General features: G+C 44.2%; 1 protein-coding gene across 4 annotated transcripts in view; it reads right to left on the bottom strand.

Moving 5' to 3' along the window:
- Stx18 (syntaxin 18) overlaps positions 1–19,526 on the bottom strand; it is a 169,741-nt gene that overhangs the window by 82,845 nt on the left and 67,370 nt on the right. For 3 of the 4 annotated variants that reach the window (XM_076863896.1, XM_076863894.1, XM_076863895.1), the window contains exons 3-5: positions 4,965–5,080; positions 3,129–3,227; positions 2,920–2,986 (exon numbers count right to left, since the gene is read on the bottom strand). In XM_076863896.1, the coding sequence (XP_076720011.1) occupies positions 2,920–2,986; positions 3,129–3,227; positions 4,965–5,080 (282 nt within the window). The remainder of the gene's footprint in view (positions 1–2,919; positions 2,987–3,128; positions 3,228–4,964; positions 5,081–19,526) is intronic. The other variant, XM_076863897.1, reaches the window with a different exon arrangement.

Below are 19,526 nucleotides of genomic sequence, written 5' to 3'. Positions count from 1 at the left end.
TTTAGGGCAAAACTGTAGTAGGGCCTAGCCGAGCATGTGTCACTGGGGACTGCCTAAGAAACAAGGCCGGGGTGCAGTTGCTGTGGCTCTGAACGCCTGCTGTGTCCGGGCTCTGTGAGACACAGCAAGCAAGGGAGTGAGCCCACCTCCTTCAGACAGAGCCACTGCCCAAGGTGAGGAGCCAGGAGTAGAGGGCTGGACTACACTGTGGAGGGACGCACAGCTCCCCCCTTCCCTCCAGGTCTGTGCACAAAGTAACTGGTGCAGGGCAGCTAGCTGGTAGGAAACGGTGCTGCATTTCACTGTCTACAGAGGACTTCCTATCTGACTGATTTTAATCTGTATTTTAGTTGAAACCTCTGCCAAGGGCAGATGGAGGAGGAAGCAGCAAAAGCCTCTTACTTTTCCTCCTATACCTGTTGGGTCTCCACCTGGCATTGTGCAGTGACATCTGCTGCTCCTCCTTGGTAGTAGTGTGAGTCTAGTGGCCACCTTCCCACCTTCAGGGTCCATCACATGCCATCGGAGTCTGAACTGCTTCCCAGGACCTGCTTAGACAAACTGGTCTCTGCCTGGGACATTCTGCTCACCGGTTCCCCAAACCTGGACTGCCTGCTTCCTGGAATTTTCAAAGCCAACATGGATCCACTATTTGGAAAATCTGCCCAATCACTCAGGTTCAGACTGCAGTTCAGTGGGCAGCAAACTCAAATTTGCCGAGCCCCTGTTTCCTCATTTATAAAATGAGATACTAATATTTACTAATAAGGTGGCTGCAAGGCTTAAAGGAAATAAATTAACATACTGCCTGACATGTGGTAGGTGCTTGATGGTAGATGATAAGTTAACATTTATTACTCCAAGTATTTTATGTATCCACTCATTTTCTTCCCACAACACTATAGTTATGAAGATAGATACTGTTAATTCTTCCATGGTACAGGCAAGGAAACTAAGGCACAGAAAAATAAAGCAATCTGCTCCAAGTCACACAGCTGCCAAGTGTGGCCAGAACTCCAGCACAGGCTGTCTGGCCACTGGGGGCCCGGGTTCTGTGCTCACCCTCCACCAAGCCGCTTCTTTCTTTGGACTTCCTGGTGGCCTCACTGATTCCGCCCTGAGAGCACTATCAGGGGCATGTGACATGATATAAGGAAACCTGTCCCAAAATATTATGTCCTGATTAAGTTGGTTAATTTTTCAAGTTTTTATAGCAGCCCAGTCTGCCTCTTAAGTTCCCTGAGGACAAAGACTTTATTTTTTGCTTCTCTCAAATTACCCTCTTGGTACATTATATAATAGTAACTATCTGCTGACAGATAACTTGACTGATCTACTTATTATCATCCCCAAATGCTTCTACCCATTGGCATTTATTGTTTCAAATCATTTGACAAGTGTGCAGAGAAAAGCTCACATGGAACGCCTCAAACTGCCATCCTTAGAAGGGCCTGCTTGCAAGGCTAGCTCTTGGTGCATCTGAGAACCTGGACTTTCAGGGAGTTGAGCCATCTAGCTGAGAGGAGCAGCTCCCCGTGACTAAGCTGGATGTAAACAATGTGAGCTGAAGGACTGTGACGCCCAACCCTGCTGGCATCTGGAGTTCTGATATTGCCAGAGAGAAGGTGCCATGTGACCAGGTGCCAGTAAAATACCTGGGTAGTGAGTCACTCCTGAGCTTCTCTGGTAGACCACACTTCACCCACTGTCACGAGTCACATGCTGTGCGACTCCCCTAGAAAATGTCCTGGGAGCTCTTAAGTGTCCTGGTCTCATAAGGATTTTGTCCTATAGGCCTCCCCTTTGATGTTCCTCTCTGTATCTGTATCTGAGTATGAGAAACCAGTCATGAGCAGAGCTGAGGCCAAGTCCTGGACCTGAGAGCACTATCAGGGGCACCTGACATGATATAAGGAAACCGTCCCAAAATATTATGTCATGCTATCTTCTCATAATGTTCTAGAATATTTCCAAAGTTAATTGAGAAGTGCTCAAGATTCAGAGTATGGACACAGTACTCACTGAGGTGTTTTTTTTTTTGTACCAGAGATTGAACCTGGGTGTTCAACCATTGAGCTACATTCCCAGTCTTCTTCTTTTTTTTTTTGGAGGTAGAGTCTTGCTAAGTTACTGAGACAGGCTTTGAACCTGTGATCCTCTTGTGTCACCCTCCCTAGCTACTGGGATTATAGGCGTATGTTACCACATCCAGCCCACTGATGCTTTTCAGTCTCCATGATGGGCTGGGCTGCTGAGATGGCTGCCACTGTGCACTGTGCCCAACTCCTGCATTGCAGGAGACTGTGTGAGCCCAGATGGGAAGGTGGACAGAGGCACACAGAGGTGCCACGGGAAATACTGGTGCCTGGTCTGCTACTTCTTGGCCGTGTGGCCTTGGACAAGTCAGAACAGTGCCTGTGTGAAATGGGTGCTGGGCTTGAAAACAGGTGTGTGCTCAGAGCATGTGGCATCTCACAAGTACGTGGGTCACACTGGCCTCATGGAACACTGGTCACTGTGCCAAGCTCCTCCCTCAGGAAAACTCTTTCAAAGATAACAAGAAGTATGTGGGGGACAGAGATTGGGGTAAAATGGCTTCATAGAATAATTAAGAAGCAAAATGGGTAAGAGCACAAATTTCAAATCAATCCCAGCTCAGCTACCTCCAGACTGTGGGGCTGTGGGTGAGTCACCCAACCTGCTCAGCAGCTGAGAATAACAGCACCTGTGAGCCAACAGGGCTGAGCATAGCACCTGGCACACAGCCCGCAGTAGGCACTAGCTAAGGCACTTTATGAAGAAATTCAATCTCAATATACATCATAGAGGAAATGCTCTGTGAACTTGAGTTACCACTATTATTATTATTATTATTATTATTATTATTAATTGAGAAATACCAACAGAGGCCATACTTACAATCTCTTCTTATCCACCACTCGTTTAACTCGGATGGCTCTCTGCTCTGAGTAAAGTTTACACACTCCTGTTGAAAGGAAAATAGCAGAACAGAGACCATTTAAAATGGCTTCTCAGGCAAAGGTATCATTAAATATAATGAGACACTACCATCTTCAGCTAGCAAAGCTGAATTCTGAATTCATCTATTGTGAAAGGCCACATTTGACCTTTAAGGGAAGATGAAATACTTTTTAAGTAATCTTGAATGAAATCCAGAACAGCAGTCCTGTGCTCCTTCACTTGCTGGGAATGTATCTCCTTGTGGGCTGTAACAGAAAAGACAACATTCAGGCTTCTGTATTCAATGAGCCTAAAAACAATGCATCAGATTCCCTTTCTTTATTAAAGGTATTTTAAAAACACAACCACAGAGCAAGTCTTATGTAAGTGAAACTGTTTTTAACAGTAAGATAAGGCTCTGCCAGATGAAAGATTAAAGCCAGAGGAAAACTAGTCAAATAATTCATGGTTTATTATAGCACTCAGGGACAGTCCTTGATGCAGTCTCTTCTTGAGGACTGACCCCATGTGTACTGGCAGCATCAGTGCCCACGCTGACCTTTAATAACATGCTGAAATCAAGCCTAAGTCCTAACACCCCCTCTGGGCCTGCACTGTGCTTTGGCTTGGAAAGCCCCAGCTCTTCCCAGTCTCACACTCCCAGGACCCCTCAACGCTGAGGTGAACTCTCCACTCTAGGAACCTTCCATGATGTCCAGTCACAGAGGTGCCTTTCCTGTGTGGACTACCACACAGAAGTCTGACAGAACTTAGCAGACTGAAGTCTGTACCTCTTAGTCTGGTAAGACAACTACCACTCATGGAGGGGACAAGTGCCTGCTGTATGCGGACACTGAGCTCACATCCTACACAGCCACCCTTTGAAGGGGCCAGGTGGCGATTCTGATTATATCCATTTTCACATGAAGAAACTCAGGTTCAGAGGCCAAAAGGAACCTCAGGTTCTGTGGTTTGATACCTAATGGCTGATTTTATTAATGTTCACATACACTTTCTAGGCATCTCAATAAACGCAGAGGTGAAGAGTATAACCACACTGTAGGGCTGCAGAGCTGAGATCCCACAAGGGACTCAGGGATTCTGTAAGACTGCGCAGTGTTTTGTGTTTTCTAGAATGTCTACAGCTTTCACCAGACTCTCTTGATGGCCCATCAGCTTTCATGGAAGCTTCCCCAGGAGAAGTCTGTGTCTTGAACACATGGCACCCAGACACTTGGAATGCTACATCATTTCATGTGCTCTACCTGTCTAAACACATTTAAAAAGATGTGGGGAAGACAGATAGCTTGGGAAGGCATCCCAGTGTTTCAACCAGAATGAGACTGGGCAAGAATGAGGTGACAATGGCCCTCTGGTGCCAGAGTCGGCTTTAGGAATCTAGCTCAGTTTTCATAGTAATGCTGAGATGCTTTCTATAATCACTTGCATTTTACAGAGGAAGAAACAGGCCCAGGAAGATTCAGTGACTTGTCTCAGGCCACAGAGATCAAATATGGCAGAGTGGGGATGCCTCTCTCAGCAGCAACAGCTCAGATCCTTCCTCTTGACTGCAAGGGGGTGACACCAGTTTACTATTGCTAGGGCAGGTGGAGCATAAGCTGCCTTCTTACTTTATTATCCACAATGCCAGTCAACCTGCTCCACTAACTGCCACACACTGCAGGCACTCATGGACATCACACATGCACGTATGCACACATATAATTTGCCTTTTCTGACCTTGGCCCCTTAGTAAATTTCTGGTTCTGTTTGATGAGGTCCATCCATCTCCTTCCTCCCATCTGTTTAACTTGAGTGGTGGCCTATTTGTGATTCTGACTGGCTTAGTTTGTTACAACATGGATCAGGAAAGATTCTGAAGTTTTAAACTCTGACTTTCAGTAAGAACCTAAGAGGGACTATGGGTGGTTGCTCTTCATGAATCCTATTGAACTACTTGACACATCCGTGGCTGGCTGTTTGCATCTTTCAGAGCACTTTACCTTCTGTTCTGAGTTGCTGGATTGCTTCTGAACAGGTCCTCATGAATATCTGAGCATCCTGGTCTATCTGGTCACGTTCTGCATCTGTCATCCTCCCATATTCAGACATGATATGGCTAAATAAGGACAGAGGAAGAAAATAAGAGGGCAGCAGCAAATGACGACTCAAGGGAGTGTGGGCAGGGGGAAGGGAACAGTTTCCCTGATCCACTGACACCAAGGCTGAGACCTGGAGGAGAAGGAGGAACCAGCTGGGCTGAGAAGTGGGAGAAAGACCTAGAGGGTGGCACATGAAGGCTGTGAGGCAGAAAAAGCTTCCCAAATAGCCCCAACTGCAGCTCAGTTAAGGGAGGGAGAGACAGATGGTTTAGGCAGAAGCCTACAGGGCTTGGAAAGAACAGAGGATTTGACTTTAGAACAATGGGGGGCTACAAAATGGCTTTGTGCAACCCAATGACTGGCAGTTCATCCTAGGTGCTGCCTGGAGAATAGGACAGGGAATGGATTTGGGGTTCTTGAAATATCTGTGAGAAACTGGTTTGGGATGCAGTCCTTTGATGTTGACAAGCAGTCTTTACAACTCACAACAAAGGTGCTTCAAGAAAAAATATCATTTCCCTTGATATTAAATTACACCATCCTAAAATTACCACTTTTAGTTACACAGCAGTTTGAAGCTCAAAATATGGTAGTTTTTTTACAGCGCTCATGGTTATAAGAGCCGGGCAGCAGCGGCAGCATCATTACTAACGGTGATGCTGCTCAGTCCAATTCAACACTCTGGACTCCACGTGAAATTCAGAATCACAATACAGCAAGTTAAAGGACCTTACAAATGTGTCGGTGCTAGCCACCAAAGTGAGAACTGAGGACAAAACGCCAAGTCCTGGTCATCCCACACCTACCCATAGCCTCGCTTCCTGTGGCTCACCCCTCAGGCACTTCACACTGGCCACATACTGAGCAGCAGCAGACCAAGCAGGCTCCTGTCTCCTCTCAGACTGGGCTTCTGCTTGGATGGCTGCCCTGGGTCACCTTTCCTGACGGTTCCCCACAACACCTGTTTCCCCAAGGTTCCTCATAGCACTTGTCTAACAACATCTTCCCACCTGTGCTGGTTAGATTATTGTCTCTCAGTGTCAAAGCTGCCCTCTGCCTTCTCTGCTTTGTGACACGGAAGCAAGCTAGGACTCCCAAACCCACTTTACTGCCATCTGTTCCTTATCCTGCTTTATTTTTCTTTATTGTATTTATTATTCCCTGAAAGAGTAAATATTTATGTCTCTCTGCTGTCAGCAGAATGGAAGCTTCACGAAAGTAAGGACTGTGTGTGTCTCCTCAGGTTTTATTTCCCTAGCACCCAGAATGGCAGCTGGCACAGTGTGGGTGCACTAATATGAGCTGAGCACTTACTATACGCCACATGCTATTCTCAGTGTCTTACAGGTACCCTATGTACGTATTTAGTCCTCACAATGTATTCATGCACTGCCTTATATACTGAACCTACATATGTCAGGCACTAGGCCAGGGGCTGGGGGCTCAAAATTGAGCAAGTCTCAGTATCAACCCCTACAAAGGGTACTGAACTATAGGAGTGATTGACACAGAAACAGAGAGTACAAAGAACTATAGTGAATGGTGCTGGTGTGGGGGTGGATGTTAGAGTCTGTAAACAAGTCAGGATGGCGCCTGGCATTTTGCCAGAGAAATGTTAGAGCCTGTAAACAAGTCTGGATGGTGCCTGGCAAAATGCCAGAGGGAGTGGTTTGTGAAGTAACAAAAGCAAGCCATTAAGTATGGAGATTCCTTATTGGTTGACTGCTGTATCTAGTTTATGCTAATTAAGGTAAGCTGTGTAAAATGTATAAATACCTCTGTTGTCCTACAATAAATGGCTCCCTCTCCTGCTATATCAATCTACACAAGTTCCTCGGTTATTTTGCTGCAGCTGGACTGCGGCAGGTGAATGTGGAATCCAAAGTGATAGTGGTCAGTTCATACAGGGAAAGGAAAGTACCCACACAGAACACAGCAGGGAGGACCAGCTTCAAGTTTCCCAACCTTCAGATGGTGCTCAGAATAACCATGTCACCTTTGCTCCACACCAGAGCACATCTGAGCGAAGGGGGAAAGGAGTAAACAGGCTGGTTCCATGGAAACCAAACAATAGTGATGGACCTCTGGGGCACCGAGGGTTCACTTCAAAGGGGCAGCACATCATACACATGTGGTCAGTATCTCTACATTGAATGTGTCTAGCATTATCTCTACACTATTTTTTAAATAAATATGGATGGTATTATGATGAGTATGTATATATGTATTTAAAATTGTTACTCTGTAATAGCTATTTCTCCAATATCAATAGGTTTTCCAAAAACACAGTGGTCATACAAAATACAAATAGTCCACTGTAAGTTGAATCAGGGTCCCTGCAATATCAAAGCTGGGATCAAGGGTGTATTTGATGGAAATAGCCACTGGAGGATTTTACACAAGGGAATTTGCTATTTGCATGGTTCCTCTGTGTGGGTGGCCTGGAGGCAGATGAAACCACTGCCCTCAGCCATGGTTAAGAAACCACTGCTAAAAAAACCTAAGCCAGGCAGTGTCTATGGGGGTGAGGACAAATCTGAGGCCTAGATTGCCTGGGTACAGAGGCAGATAAGGAGCAGTTAGAGGGAGTTCTGGGTTTGCCTGAGGGCATGCAAAGCCATGGAAACAGAAGAGGGCACAGGTTTGGAAGTGTAAAGGTGCTGGGCCACATACAGGGACTCACACAGGAGACAGACTGGCTGGAAAAGGGATTCTAACTCAATGTTCCCATGATATTTTAAGAATAGCAGTAGGTCTATGGTGGGCACTTGAAAACAGTCATCAAAGTAATGAAGGTTGCTGATGATGCAGCTTCAAATTAGGTTCTAACAAAATTACTACTTTTTTAAGAAGGTTAAATATCCGTCAAATATTTCCAGAAATATATCCTCATAGGATATGCACATATAAATTTATCAAAGTTTAATTTTATTTCCTTTATTATGTACAGAGAGATAATTTTATTAGAGATCTCAATTTCTCTAAATATAAGACTCAATTAAAGGGAACTATGTTGGATATCAGTTTAGATTAAGCAATTACTTTAGGGAGAGAGGAGGAAAAAAACTGGGTGGTAAGTTTATTCCATAGTTCAGAAATTTAAAGGAACATTTATTTTTGTTATTTTGTTGATTAGTATTGTAAGAAAGGACAAGTTCAAAATAACCAAATACCATGAAGTTCTTCTATTATTTTTTTAAATATTTATTTTTTAGTTTTTTTAAGTGGACACAATATCTTTTATTTTATTTTTATGTGATACTGAGAATTGAACCCAGTGCCACACGCATACTAGGCGAGCACTCTACCACTTGTGCCACAACCCCAGCCCTGTCTATTAATGTATTATACAACTAGACCATTCCTGAGGATAGAGAAGAAGAGAATGTTTAAGACACTGTTGTAAAGGTTCCTGAAAAGGTATGGGTGGGAAGTCATATACTACAACCTGATTTTTGCTATAAATACTAAATCAACAGATTAATTTTATAATGCATATTGGGCATATACTATGTATATTATGAAATTAATCTACCCAATATGATTTATGAAATTAAAGTTACTCTCTAAGACATAGAAACAAAATATAGACCCTGTTTTCAATATACTGTACTACAAGAGGTAACACCTAAGGCTGATGTATGTGTTCATACAGCATAAACAAAGGCTGAGGCTGTGGACACTTTTCATCACCAACACTAACCACTGTTCTGGGCTTCACATATATTTGCTTACTAACTTCCCCAAACTCTATGAGGTAGGTACTACTATAAATTCCCATTTTACACATGCAGCAACTGAGGCACAGAGAGGTTACACAACTTGCAAGGCTATCCAGCAGTCATCAGCAGAGCTGGGGTGTGACCCTGGGCAGCTACTCTGATCTCAGAGGTTACAACTCTCTCTAAGGCATCTCTCATGCCATAAAAGGCAGAAGAGTTCAGAAGAGTGTGCACTTACTCTCCTGATTAACTGGGAATGAGGACACCTATAAACTGATCTTGAAAGGCAGGTGTGGCCATAAGAGGCAAGAGTAGAGCCCTGAGTTTGAAGAACCGTGAGTGGTTCAAACTGGCTGGACATAGGACAGGTGGAAGGGATGTATCCTTGGTGGCCTTCAGTGAGTCAGATTTTTATTCTGTGGCCAATGGAAAAGCTGAGCTTGGTAAAGATAACTGTGGGAATACCATGCTGGAGGAACCATGGGGAAGATCCAGTCCTGGGTTGATGAGGTTAAGCACAGAATCTTGTCCTATTTATCTTTGTATTCCTAGCATCATGTGAATAGGTATGGGCTCAATAAATTTTTGTTCAAATGAAATTTAAGAAAGGGAAAAGGGCGGTGAGTGACTGGGAAGAGGAGAAGCATCCAAGATGTAAAACTTTCAGTAATTAAACAGATATTGGAGGTGAAGTATTAACAGAACGTGAGATCTAGGGTGTAGGTGAGCGAGAGGCAGAATAAAGACACAGACCCAGAAGGAATAGAAGAAAGCACTGGAAACAGAAAGGAAGGAACTAATACTAGCATTTGTCCTTATGATACAATTTTAGAAAGATAAGAAATAATGCTCTTGAGACCAAATGTTCCATAACCGATTCTTTGTTCTGAAAGAAGAAAGTGTGGCATGGTCTTTCAACCATTTCCTGTTAAAATATTGAGAAACTAAAGTAGATTCTAAAGTTCTACAATTTATTAAGGGGAAAGGGAAAAGTTACTACGACATAAAATGCAAGGGCCACAAACCTGAGCCTGAGCTGAGGACAGCTCTGATGCGAGTAAATGCTCGCTAGGGCTTAATAAGCGGAAGTGAGAAAAACCTTTGTCGGCAAAGACTGCACAGCAGACAGCCTTCATATATTGGGCACTCAGAGCAACTTGTCTGCTTGAGTCTTGTTTAATATATCTGGTTTTGTGTGTTCTAATCTCAGGGCTACCAGGCAGGCCTGGCCTATAGGAAGTAAGGAGTAGAGGCCATGAGAAAGAAACACTTGGGAGTCAGGGCCTGATGTGGCCAATAGCAGAAAAAGAACCAGTACTGAACGGCTTTCCAGATAGGTGAGCCTAGGATCAAGTGGGACTCAGACAGACAGATCGAGATACTGCCTTACCGGATCACTCTCCTAAGTGGCCCCCTAATGGCACCTGGCAATAATGCTGGTGCCTTTGCTTGCCCCTCTCCTGAATGACCATTCCACATCTCTAGTCTCCTCAACTTGCCCTCGCCTCCTTCCTCATCTTCAGTGTCAGTGACCACTCTGCTTTCAGTTTTCTGAGAATTCCTGTAAGCTCCTCCTCCCCGCTTCTCCTCTGGGCCCATAGACACCTGCTCTTCTGCTTCTGTGGAAGCGTCTCCTGGTGACAGCAACTCCTTCCACCTGGGCACTAGAATGACCCTGGCAGTTCTCATTTCTCCTGCACCACTAAGCTTGGATGACGTAATGTATGCATCCAATACTTGGACTTTGGCACAGAGTGAACACTATTTAAATTTATTACTTATTAATATCAAAATATTCCTGCATGCTGGATATTTCCTACCTACATACAAATATGGTGTTATTTTCCCCAATTTTAAAACAAAACAACTTTAAACCAAACCTTCAATCCCATTCCATCTCCCCTGCCAGGTACTGCTCAATGTCACCCCTTTTCAGTAAAACTTCTCTCAGCAATGCTTCCATTCTGGGTGCCCGCTTTCCTGGCCATTCTCTCTTGGACCTGATACAATCACGCTTTTAACCCTCCTCCTTCTGGCGTCAGCAGTAATCACCAGCAACTGTCATGGTGCTCAGTACATACCTTACTTTCTTATTTCTTGTAGATTTGATGGCACTCATCCCTCCTCCTCCTCTTTGGCTACACTGACCTCCATGATAACACAGGGTCCCATCCCCTTCCCTCCCTAGCTGCTTGTTTTCAGCCCTTCTTGACACCTCTTAACTGCCAATCACTTTACAATGGGCAGTTCATGACCTGGTTCCTGAATCTCTTCACTGTCTACCTATACTTATTACTTTGGTGAGTTCACTAGTCCCATGACTTCAAGCTGACAAGTCCCAAGTTTCTATTTTCAATCTAGACCTCTCCTTGACCTTGAGACACATATATCAAACTGCCTGTCCAACATTTCCATTCAGATGTACAATCTGCACTGCAAGTATGTTCAGAACTGAGCCTCTCCTCAAACACTCCTCCAGCAGCCCTCTTCGTCTGTGCTGGTGGCAATTCCAATCTTTCCAGTTGCTCAAGACTCAAACCTTGGTGTCATCTGTAGCTCTTTTTTTTTTCCTTCCCAGCTCACATCTAATCCATCAGCATATCTTATTGGCTCTACCTTCGAAACATTCCCAGGACCTGCCTGTTCTTATCTACGGTCGCATCCACCGCTGCCTCTTAGAGCCTGCCACCAATGCCTCCCACTTGGACTACAGTTGTGGCCTCCTACAGGGTCTGCTCCAACACACGGACGGACCATGGACCATGGACCACAGACCATGGACCACGGACCACGCTGATTCTGTTAGAGACTGAGCTGAATCCTGTTAATCCTTTGCACAGACCTCCCAGCGGCTTCTCACCAAAGAATAAAAATCCAAGGTCCTTACAAGATCCTTAAAAGAAACTGTAAGATCTGGCACCCTGCTGTGTCTCTGGCCTTATCTTCGCCTCTACTCCCAGCTCTGGCTCCAGTTATACCAGTCCCCTCCAGCACCTCAACCTTGCAGGCACACTCCATCTCAGGACCTCAGTCTTGCTGGCTGTCTCCTCCTTCTGAGATGCTCTTTCCCCAGATACCCCACAAACAAATTCCTCACTTCTTTTAGGCATTGTCAATGTCACCATTTTAATGAGGCCCTCCCTAATTCACCTTTATAAAACTGTATCCTTTCTGATCTTTCATATGCCCCTTCCCTTCTCTCCTCCCGACATTGATATTTATTCTGTTCAACATCTTACATTTTATTTATTATTTTGTTTCTTATCTGGGTCCCCCGACATTGATATTTATTCTGTTCAACATCTTACATTTTATTTATTATTTTGTTTCTTATCTGGGTCCCCTCACCCCACATCAAAACTTAAGTTCCACAAAGGCAAGGACTATTGTCTGCCTATTCACTGATGTATCTGCATCACCAAAAATAATGCTTAGCATTTAGCAGGCTGAAAAATCAATAATCAAATATTTTCTGAATGAACTAAATAAAAAGATAAGGCTAAACTAGAGAATGTGGTTGATCTGTGGCTACAACTGTGCTCTAGTTAGGACTCTCCTGAGCGGATTCCCCACCTTCAACCCCAACACCTATTGGCATCACCCTACTCTAAAAAAAACTTAAGACACACATAGTAGGGACCACGCTCAGCCTGAGGACAGGACCGCCTAAAGGAGAAAGGGATGAGTGAAGCACGGGGCTCCTCTTCCCAGCCCCCACCATAAGACTGGCATCCTCTCCTCCTTGGCATGGACCCTTTCCCATTCCTACTCCACTTTCACATTTTTGGGGGGAGAACTAGAAGAAGCAGGGAAGCCCACAGCCTCTTGGAGAATTAATGTTCCTCTTCTCAGTGAAACTGAAGGGTGAGGGATAAGCATTTCCCCATCCCAATGTTCCTTAGCACCCTGATCTATTCACCTGTCTGGCTGAACATGGTGAAGCCACAACTGGCCATTCTTCTAAGAGGAATCAGAGTGGTGAGCAGAAGCACCCAGAGTCTGGCACTTATCCCTGCTAGAAGCCAGCTCATCGGGAATAGAGGCTAAAGGGTTCAGGGGCTCATAAACCAGAAGGGTACTCACTTTCAAGTTATACCCCTGTGGACAGAGCCGACCTATATATGACTGATTCCAAGGACATTAGATTAACATCCTCCTACTCTATTATTTTGATTTAATGGAAACCCAGCTCAGTGAATTTGAAAAGGTCTAAAGGTTAATTTGATAAAGTTCCTTATTCAATTAAAAGGTGATGTTCATTTAGGATACATTGTTTATACACACATACACTAACCTTTAAAATGACAGAATTCTTTTCGTTCAGTGGCAACAACAGTAACAAAGAAAGTTTTCACTAATTGGTATGTTCTGTTGCCAGGATATTTTAGAAAAGGTACATCTACTAGAATTGGAAAAACTATTTTTAATTAAGATCATTCAGAGATCCAGCCAGAGGCTACCCTGGTTGCATGCTGTTCTGCTCTAGTAAAATGTCATTATTAAAAAAAATTAAATGGGTCAATGAAGTCTGAGCTCTATATTCTGGAAAAAAAAAATCATAGATTCCTAATTATGTCAAACTACCAAAGGCTCACAGGTCTGGAAGCAATATTTCTATGCATATTCTTTCAATTCCAGGATTGTACTCCATCTAAGATGTACCCAGAAGCAGGTCAAGGCCAGCACACTGTATTGGGAGAGAAAGGCACTGAAAAAGAAAGGCTGCAGACAGCCTGCCACCTGCAGGAGGGAGAGCCTGATGGGAGGTGATGGGTGGCCTCCCTCTGGAGGGGACAGGTCGGCAGTGGGATGTTTCTGGTGTTTTTGCATGGATCAGCTTGCCCAGATGATACGTTCTCTCTCCTCACCTCTCCCGGGTGGGAGAAGCAGGAACTTCTAGAAGTGGTGCTCAGGGCAGAGTTACTGGACACACACCTAGTCACCACTCCTTTCTCTTTGCTGCCACCTGTAGGCAGCAGGGATTGTGCCCTATTCCTCTCTCAGGATGCTACACAGGGGCCTGGCCCTGCTCTCTGAGTTCCAGGAACTACACTGTTCAGTGGCACCAAGAGCTGAGCGGGTCTGTCCCTGGTTAAGAAGTGAGATCACAATGCCACCTACCTGCAGACCTCAGATGTCAACCAACCAATGTTGAAGCTGATAAAGATGCTGTTCTCCATCGTCTCTGACAAAGCTAATATCACTGGTGTGACTCTCGCATCCTCAGTCTTTCCCTCCTCCCTCCTCTCTTTCTCTCCATCACCCCACCCTACAGGAAATGGGTGGGTTTTGTTTTGTTCAATAACTCCCCTCCTCAAGTACATGGTAGTCAGATGGGGTTCCAGCTCTATTTCCATTCATCAAGGCAATTCCGTGTGGCAGGAGCTCTCACATACAAATCCAATCCTCACACTATCCACGTTTCATCAGAAAGAAAACAAGCACAAAGGTGTTGAGCTCATATGACTAACACATGACAGAAATGATACTGGAACTTAAGATGTGACTCTTTAATAAGGGACCAAAGCCAGAATAGATGTGGATCTCAGAGTGCATGAGTTGTTAATAAACTGTAGCACCAAAAAAAAAAAAAAAAAGTGCAAAAACTGAGTTTCTATAACATGGCCACAGACTGCTCAAGAGGAAGAAGGCTTTAGGAATTAAGAGTTCTATGTGATGCTCAAAGATGGGTAAGTGACGTGCTTAAGCCACACAGCAAGAAGTGGCAGAACTGGTCCAGACCCACAGTTGTTGTAACTGCATCTGGAAAAGGGAAAAAACAGTGTGGAAGAGCAGAGCTCTGGGTTTGAGGATGCCTGCCTCAACACTACTGCAGTTATGAAGGCATAGTGGTACATGTCTATAATTCCAGTGGTTTAAATGCAAAGTCAGCCTCAGAAACTTAGAGAGGCCTTGTCTCAAAATAAAAAAAATAAAGTAAAAATAAAAAAACAGCTGGGGGTGTGGTTTAGTGGTTAAGTGCTGCTAGGTTCAATCCCTGGCACCACAAAACCAACAAACAACTAGCACAGTTGCAGAATCACACCCTGATATAATTACATTATTTTTTCCTCTAAATTTCAATTATATTGACTCCTCTGAACCTCTTAAGTACTCCTAGTGATTATCACCCCCATTGTTGGCCAGATATAAACATGTCACACTTTGTGGGCCTTATGTCTGCACAGCTACTCAGCTGTACAGTTGGCCCAAAGCAGTCACAGACAATATGCAAACGAATGGGCTGGTTATGTGCCAGTAAAACTCTACATGGATACTGAAATTTGAATTTCATACAATTTCTGTGTGGTAAAGTCAGAGTATTATTTTTTTCCAACCAATTTACAATATGAGGCTATTCTCAGCTGATGGGATGAGAGGACACAGGCAGGGCTAGGCCTGGTGTGGCTGACCCTTGCTGACCTCTGCCTAGAGGGAGACACTGCTGTTGGAAGATAAAATGGTTCTCCCAGATTCATATGGCTTTCAAGAGGTGCCTCGAGCTAAGCCAACGTTCACAGCATTCACTCTGCTCCATGCCTTTTCAAGGCAAAGGGAAGTTAACAATGGACTTGTATAAAAGGTCTCTATGACTGCATCTTTAACCTAAGTTGTCAGGTACTAAAAAAGGAACTAGAAACTGACAGCTTTATACCAATTCTGTAAAGCTTCCACAAGTCACTGTAGCTTCCATTTTAATGACCTATTAAATTAGTATTTAATTCTAACAAAAGAAATTAAACATTTACACTGCCATCTAGCGTTAAACAAATCTTTTAACTAAGAAGCTAAACATAAGATTTTCTTCATTCTATGCATCAGAATAATTGTTTTAATGTGTTTCAAAATAATAAAAATGAAAATTGCCTATATGAAGTTTAAGTAGACAAAGTATCAAGGCTTATTTTAAATTCATCTGGGGACTGGGGATGTAGCTCAGTGGTAGGCCAGTTGCCTGTCATGTACGAGGCTTTGGGCCTGACTCCCAGTACTGCAAAAACATAAAAATAAAAAATAAAATTCACCTGGGATATATTATTTTCTCTGTTGGAGTATTTATATGAAGCACTTCCATGTTTGCATCTACTGATGAAATTAAGAAAATGCAGAGGATTTTTTATATTTTCAAATTTTGTGGGAGAAAGGTTTTTCTTTCTTTCTTTCCTTTTTTTTTTTTTTCACTTTTAGATGGTGCTCAGGATCAAACCCAGTGCTTCACATGTGTTAGGCAAATGCTCTACCACTGAGCCACGACCTCAGCCCTGAGAGAAAGGTTTATGAAGTAGAAAATACACTTTGTTTCATAAAGATGAAATCCTAAAGAGATGCTCCTAATGATGTCATCTCCTGTGTCAAACCCACTCTTCCACTACTACATGACACATCTGGAAAGAAGTTCCCGTGGTGAGATGCTGCAGAGCAACCAGGAGGAAGGTAGCAAAGGGGACGGCTGGAATAGGGCCCCTCACTGCAACGCTATAGTGCACGCACAGGCCTGGACTCTACCCCAGAAGCCACTGTGGAAGTGATGGTCAAAAGGTTTTCTCTTTTAAAATCAACCCCGTCTTTCCAAATGGTGTTTTCTCCACCTGTTCAATAAATAGTCACTGAGTGGCAAACTGTCTTTTGCATCTCTGTATTTCACAAGAGGGCAGACACTGTCTCCATAGGACTGTGCGAGGGCTACCTTGAACTCCATTCCCTCCTTCCTTTGGTTACTGGGCTAACCCCCACTCTTCCATATCTCAGCTCATGCTATGGCTTCTCCAAGGACTCTTTCCCTGACAAGGCCGAATTCCTCAAAGTCATTCCTCTCCTCTATTTTTGCAGTACCTATCCTATCTGCAATGCTGCCCGTATGTATGAATCCTTTCACAGCTCTGTGAAGGTAAAGGAGCACCATGTTTGTCTGTGCTCACTATTTTATACTCCATGCCTGGCACAGTGTATGGCATAGGGTAGATAGTAAAGATCTGTAGAATGAATGAAATGATGAATCAATCAATTAATCAAACCTCGGCACTGTCAAACACACAGTATAAGAGTACCTCACCCAAGAAGTGTGGTAGAAGAGAACATGGAGAAATAGCTCTTTTACCAGGCTCATGTGAGAAGCAGCCTAACAAAAGTACAAAAAAAAGGTACCAAACTTCAGGGGCAGGGGAGATGGCTTTCAGATAGGAGGGGCGGGCCCGGGAAGCTCTGGGAGAAGGTGGTAGTTAGAAGTGAGGCTTTCAGGGGAACAGGTGGATGCGTGAGATGCACCTAATGAATCAAAGAACAAAAGGCAGACAAACGGGTGAGTGAAGGCCTGGAGGCACCAACGGGCCTCTGAATGCAGCCACAGGAGGAGCGGATGGATGTGTGGTGAGGTATGGTGAGGTCACGAAGAAGTATGGACATGTCTGCAGGCAAAGAGAAGGGATCTAAGGAGGAGAACTGAATGATCACATCTGTGATGACGACTGTAGCTGTGCCTTCAGGACAAACAGGGAGGGAGGGACAGGAGCAGGTGTTCAGAAGAAACAGATGAGGCCAGTAGCCAAGACTGCACTAAAGCACCTAGAGGGAATGGAAGGAAGTGGACAGAGCCACACATGGAGGTGGGACTGCCCACATGGCTTGTAGGTAAGACAGTGGCAAGTGGAACTGAAGGAGCCTGTGGCTATGCCATGCTGGAAGGCACAGTGGTGAGAGGACACTATGAAGGGTAAGAGAGCAGTGGTGAAGGGCCTGGCTCTGTCAGACCACTAAGCCCTGGCTCAGCAGCTGCCAGGTGCGTGGTCTTCATCATGTCCCTTCACGCCTGTGTTTCAGTTTCCTTCCTGTCAAACAGGCTCAATGACAATGTCTCCCTCACAGGGTTGATGTGAGGACCAAATGAGATGAAATACTAATAGTGCTCAGCAGAGTATCTCGCACACAGTAAGCACTCAGGACGGGCAGAGAGGGGCTGAGTGTGCTGGAGGTAGATATACACACAGACAATGACAGGGTCAATTTTTGTAATGCAAAGTAGAGACAGACAGGACAAAAGGGTCAAACAGAGCTCTGGAGTTCTTTTAGAAAAAAATGGAAGAACAAAGAGGCAAAAAAATGGAGTAGTCAGAGGAGCCCCCAAATACAGTGGGTCCTCCTCCATATTTATCTATGCATTCACACAGGATTCCACCAACTATGCACTGAAAATATTCAGATAAAAATAAGTGCAGCCGTAGTGAATATGCGCTGGCTTACTTTCCGTCATTCCCTACACAACACACTGTAACAATTATTTACATATCATTTACGCTGTATGAGGCATCATCCATAATCCAGAGATGATCCAAAGTAAACAGGAAGATGTGGGTAGTTTATAGGCAAATTCTATGCTATTCTTCGTGAGGGCCTAGAACACCCATGTTCAGGTTTCCTTGAGGGGTCCTAGAAGCAATCCCTTGCTAATACAGATGGACAAGCTATTAAGTAATGGCAGTAAAGGGAATAAGGAATTTCTCAAAACTGACGGTGGTCAGCAGGATCAAAGGCTGTAGCAAAGTGGAGAGATGAAAAGGGCTGTTAAGGTCTGCACCGTCATTATCATTAGAGAGCCGCATATTTAAAACACTAATTCATACTTTATTTCTCTACAGTGGTTAAAAAGAAGAAGACCATCCAACACCACATGCCAGTAGCTCTGCAGCCCTATGCACTGCTAATGAGGCAGCAACACCACTTTGCAACTGGTAATTTATCTCAAAGTTAAGAACACACCTGCTGTGTGTGTGACCGGGGACTTTCACTCCTAGATATTTATTCTAGGGAAATGTACACATATATGCACAAAAAGTCTTGCAGAAGCTGCTCACACATAGCAGCTTATTCATAATAGCCTGAAACTAGAAGCAATCCAATTTTCCCTGTTACTAAATAAATAAGCAAATTGTGGCAATTTCACACAACAGAATATTTCAAAAAATAACTAATAAAAAAGAACAACTAGTGATATTCTCAACAGCATATTGTGTGAAAGAAGGTAGATACACCAAGAGTGTACTATATGACTCCACTTATATTAAATTTGAGAAAAAGCCACCAGCTTTACTAATTAAAAGGCATAGAGGAGCTCTGGGAGAAAAAGTCTCAGAAAGTGAGGAAAACCAAGCTCCACTGTTAGGATCAGGGAGGAGTGAATGGTGAGGAAGCAAAGGATCAGGTACCGGGGTCAGTGACCTATAGCCAACAGGCCAGATCCAACCCACAGGCTTGGTTCTATACAGCCAGAGCTAAGAAGCACTTTTTACATGTTTCCAAGGCTGTATAAAAACAATAAGCATAACCAATAAAAGAAAACCAAGATGAATGTGTGACAGCATATGTGACCCACCAATCCTAATCCACTTCCTATCTGGCCTTTTACAGAAGGTCGGCTATTCCCTGATGCAGACTTTCTCCCCAAGTCTGGCACTGGATTGAAACAAAGTGACAGTGCACATGGCTTCAGGAGGAACAAGGTTAAGTGCATGAGCTGAAGGGAAGAAGAGAAAAGAGTGTGATCATCAAAACTAGAGGGGAATCAGGAATGCAGCAATGATCCAGAAGCAGTAGGAATGATGAGATGAGGAACCCAAGTTGGACAGTAGGACAGCGGAGGAAAAATAGGTACAGCAGGTGAAAAGAAGGGAGGAGGCAGAGAGGCAGGAGTGAGAAGTCCTACCAACACTCCAAACCTCAGAGGAGCAGGCGGCTTCAGTGGGGGCAG

The sequence above is a fragment of the Callospermophilus lateralis genome, chromosome 8 (genome assembly GCF_048772815.1).
Source record: "Callospermophilus lateralis isolate mCalLat2 chromosome 8, mCalLat2.hap1, whole genome shotgun sequence".
Classification (NCBI taxonomy): domain Eukaryota; kingdom Metazoa; phylum Chordata; class Mammalia; order Rodentia; family Sciuridae; genus Callospermophilus; species Callospermophilus lateralis.
Note: the sequence above shows the minus strand (reverse complement) of the source record. Positions and strands in the feature narration are given on the sequence as shown.